The sequence below is a fragment of the Oryzias latipes genome, chromosome 12, assembly GCF_002234675.1.
Source record: "Oryzias latipes chromosome 12, ASM223467v1".
Lineage (NCBI taxonomy): Eukaryota > Metazoa > Chordata > Actinopteri > Beloniformes > Adrianichthyidae > Oryzias > Oryzias latipes.
Genome location: NC_019870.2, coordinates 15,056,499 through 15,060,354, shown reverse-complemented (window position 1 = coordinate 15,060,354; position 3,856 = coordinate 15,056,499). Strand labels below are relative to the sequence as shown.

The 3,856-nt window shown below is 38.0% G+C and overlaps 1 protein-coding gene across 1 annotated transcript; it reads right to left on the bottom strand.

Moving 5' to 3' along the window:
- Nucleotides 1-325: 325 nt before the first annotated feature.
- Nucleotides 326-2,268, bottom strand: LOC101155944 (purpurin-like). Its single transcript, XM_004074824.3, has 5 exons — nucleotides 2,150-2,268; nucleotides 1,718-1,847; nucleotides 1,494-1,630; nucleotides 890-1,002; nucleotides 326-820 (listed from the first exon to the last, which is right to left on the bottom strand). The coding sequence occupies exons 2-5, from the start codon at nucleotides 1,832-1,834 to the stop codon at nucleotides 597-599; spliced, it is 591 nt and encodes a 196-aa protein (XP_004074872.1). The 5' UTR covers nucleotides 1,835-1,847; nucleotides 2,150-2,268; the 3' UTR covers nucleotides 326-596.
- Nucleotides 2,269-3,856: the final 1,588 nt, after the last annotated feature.

Below are 3,856 nucleotides of genomic sequence, written 5' to 3'. Positions count from 1 at the left end.
CCCATTGCTCAGGGTGTAGGCCCTGAGTAATGGGTAAGCATAATTGGAGAGAAATTCTGACTGCATCCTTAGTTTACTGTTTGTTATTAACCTCACAGACACCAGACCAGTGAATGGGAACACGATTTGGTTTGGTTTATCAAGGCTATGGTGAGTTTAGGACATCCCTAAGATGTTCAGCACGCAAATTCTATGAGGAGAGAACTGTAAAAACTTGAACAGCTCTTATAAGCACAGAGATTTGACCTAATTTCAACAAATTTGCTTATTTGGAGGTAAAATACACGACGGATGAAAAGCAGCAGAAATGACATGACGTCAGGTGTGTGTGTTTAGAAAAAAACAAGTTTATTTCAATTTTTCACATTCAACCAAAGTTCCACTGCAACAGCAACAATTTTCTTTGAGATAAATCACACAGCTGAATGAAACACGAGGGTATTTCAATAATTTGGTTTTGTTTACTTTACTAATATCCATCTTGTGTTTGCACCATCTCAACTTTCACATTCACTCTCTCCTTTATATTACAAAGTCACCCATGCTGTAGCTTTCAGGCACACACTTCCACTTTTAAGTTCCCTCTCCTTTGCTTGTTAGCAGGCTCCAGACTGCAGCACAGGCTGGAACTGCCCGGCCATGCAGATATCATCCTGCTTCTGACGGACGATGCGCTGGATGGCGGGAGGGAGGCCACGGGGGTTCCTGGAGAAGACAAGGGAATAACCGTCCTCACAGCTCCCATCATCCTTTTGGGTGCGGCAGGCATAGGTGATGGCATAGTTGTCATAGTCGGTGTCAATGACCCAGTAGTTGTCACCTGGTAAGAAGGAAAAGTAAGCGTCCGAAAATTGCCACAGATGTGTTTGATATTTGAACAACAACCAACCTCCGCTGGAGAGGTAGCTGGCCAGACCCTGGTAGTTCATGAACATTTTTCCAGGGGTGCCAGGGTCGGGAACAGAGTACTGAGCAGCCATGTCAGCGCACACAACCCAGAAGCTGGAAAACAAAGACACAAACATACAGTTTTATCAAAATCCCTTGGAAAAAAATGAAACAAATATAACACATTTTTTTAGAAAATGAAATAGAAATCTGTCCTTTTAAATGTTGCAACACAGAAATTCACAATAACTGAATTCAGATGAAAATTTCCTGATCATTTGCAAAATTGCACATCAAGCCACTATTACAAAGTATAACTTTTCTTTCTTGCCAATCCTTTATGATCCAGGATAACCTGAGTAAAAACTGCTCAGAATGTTCACAACATAACAATTAAGCCTGTTCTCAAATCTCTAAGTGGATCACAAACAGATCCTAAGCACCACTCTAACATTCTGTCCCAGAACAGAGAGATCCTTCCAGCTCCTCTCATCTGTGAGTCTAATCAACTCTGTTTTGTCTGAAGAGACTCTCATCCATTCACAGGGCTTGCAAGCCAGCACTATAATTGCACCTGTTGTTGGAGACTGGCAGGCATCACTTACCCAAAAAGAGTGACACGTCCCTTGGAGGAGGCAGTCATGGAGCCATCATCGTCAATGGTGTACTCAGCCGAGATGTTGTCCTGCAGGAACAGCCCCTCCGGGTCCTTCTTCTGCAGAGCGTACCACTTTCCTGCATACTAGAAGGAAGAAAAAAAAAGTAACTCAGAGGTAGCTGGATATTTTCTCTCCAGCATGTTGCACCTGGGTATTTTGAATTTACTCACCCTCTTAGGGTCAAAGTCTTCCTTGACTGAGAAGCTGTCAACGACACAAGACCCACACAGACCACGCTCCACACAGTACAAAATGACCAGCAGCAGGGCGAGTTTGGAGGATTCCATCCTGTGTCTGCAACTGTTGGATAAAGTATGCGTTAGGGCCTACATTTCATAAAAGCGCCTAAAACTTTTTACTCAGACATGCTAAGAAAACACAAACAGACGCATCTTTTTAATATTAAATGAAGCCCAGTAAAAATTAAACATCAAGTGAGCAAAATACATATAGAAAATCTGACACAAAGTTGCACTTCACGCCACTTCATGTTTAAAAAATAGAGAAAATATCACTGGTAAAAGCTTTAAAGCTGTGTAATAACACCTAAAATTTAAATTATTTATCAACTAGTTACTTGAATTTCAAAGTAAAATTCTCACCTGTTTCTTTTCAAAGTGCTTAAAATCAAAGTTCAGGTTGCAGTTATTCTCCAGAGTGGTTCCTGTGTCACTTGCTGCCTTTATATATCAGCCCAACAGACAAGCTTATGGCTGATTTTCATTGCTTGGAACTAAATAAGGTCCTTAAATCTAGAGGTAATCCTGTTGGGCTGAAATCCTTACCGTAATCTGGCTTCTATGTTCAAACCCAGACAGGACTTACTATAAAACAATTAGCACTTTATGTAACTAACTGGAAGACTATTCAAACAAGAACATGCATAACATTTGCACAGTCAACACTTTCTTGGCTTTATTAACTTGCTTTTTTAGTTGCTTTTTTTTCTTGTTTAGTTGCTGGTGATGATATAATCAAAAGACTGCCAAATTAAGCAAAGATAAAAAAGCAACAACACAAAAGGTGATCCAAACCTACTACCAGAGTCTGCAACGATATATTTTGAAGTATCTAACATTCTGTGTACAATGAAGGCCTATCATGAACTAACTGATCCAGAAAAGTTCAAAGTCTCTATAAATGTATTTTTCGTCTGATTTGGTCTCAGAAACAGCTCTGTGTGGTGAAAAGTGTGAACACCACTGCATACACATTTCAATTCAAACCACACACTGGCAGCTTTTTTTTTTAAACATAGACATAAAAAGTTACTTATTTACTGAAACAAAATCAAAATTAAACAGATCATATGTTATTATTTTCAGTATTAAGATGTAGAAAACAAACCTTTTTGAAGCCCAGAATTTAACATTTGTCACGGCCTGAATCACCTTTAAAAGTTGGACATTCATCACATCTATGATGCATTTAGCAACAAGCCAAATGTCATTACGTCTGTTTTTCAGCAGGAAAGTATGCAATCTAAAAAAAACATTAAACTACAGCTGCATTCATTCTATAATTTGGGTTTTAAAATATTCCCTATTTTCCAGTTTAAAGCCACAAAATTAGTTCAAAAACCAAATTACCTAATGAAGGCCTCAGTACCCTTTTAAGTGAACTCTGGCGTGGTTCACTAGAGTGAATGCAAATGGATTTTCTCGTAGGCTAGACCAAAGACAGAGCTCACAGTAAAACTCCAAAAAAAGGAAAAAATACAGAGGTGTGAAAATGTCTCATTTGTTGTTGAAGTGTAAAGAGGAAGAGAAGGTGCGTTCAGCACATGAAAGTCATTGTTCTAGAGGGACGAATTGAGTTTTTTCTTCCTTTACGGTGTGTGCTTACTAAAATGTTGCACATGTAACATGTTACAATAACAACAAAACCTATTCCTATTCCTAATCTCCTAATCTAATACAATTATCACATTTAGTTTGCATTTATCAGTGTGCCATGTTCATTTTTACTTTTGTGGGCAAAAAACGCCTTAGTTATGCAATTCAATTTTCTTAATTTAACATATGACCAGGAAAAAAAAATCATAAACTGTTTTTTTTCCTTTTCGCTTGTGAAATGCTTCTGAGTGGTTGGCTAAATTCCCTCTTGCCTTGGTTTCTATTAATAAAATGTCTAAACCTCTAGCCATGAATCTATCAGATAGAATTTTACTTCACTTTAACAGTAGCTTTAAACACAATGGATCGCTCATTGCATTACAAGATCTTTTCACAATAAAACACAGTTTATGAGATCTCATCAAAAAGAAAACAAGAAATAAAAAAAAACAAAATGCTTAAATAGGCTTATAA

Excerpts from the sequence above, each read along its gene's own strand:
- LOC101155944 (XM_004074824.3), bottom strand. The coding sequence starts at position 1,834 with ATGGAATCCTCCAAACTCGCCCTGCTGCTGGTCATTTTGTACTGTGTG. Across the intron at positions 1,631-1,717 it reads AAGACTTTGACCCTAAGAGG|TATGCAGGAAAGTGGTACGC; the intron begins GTGAGTAAATTC and ends TCTTCCTTCTAG. Across the intron at positions 1,003-1,493 it reads GGACGTGTCACTCTTTTTGG|CTTCTGGGTTGTGTGCGCTG; the intron begins GTAAGTGATGCC and ends TTTGTTTTCCAG.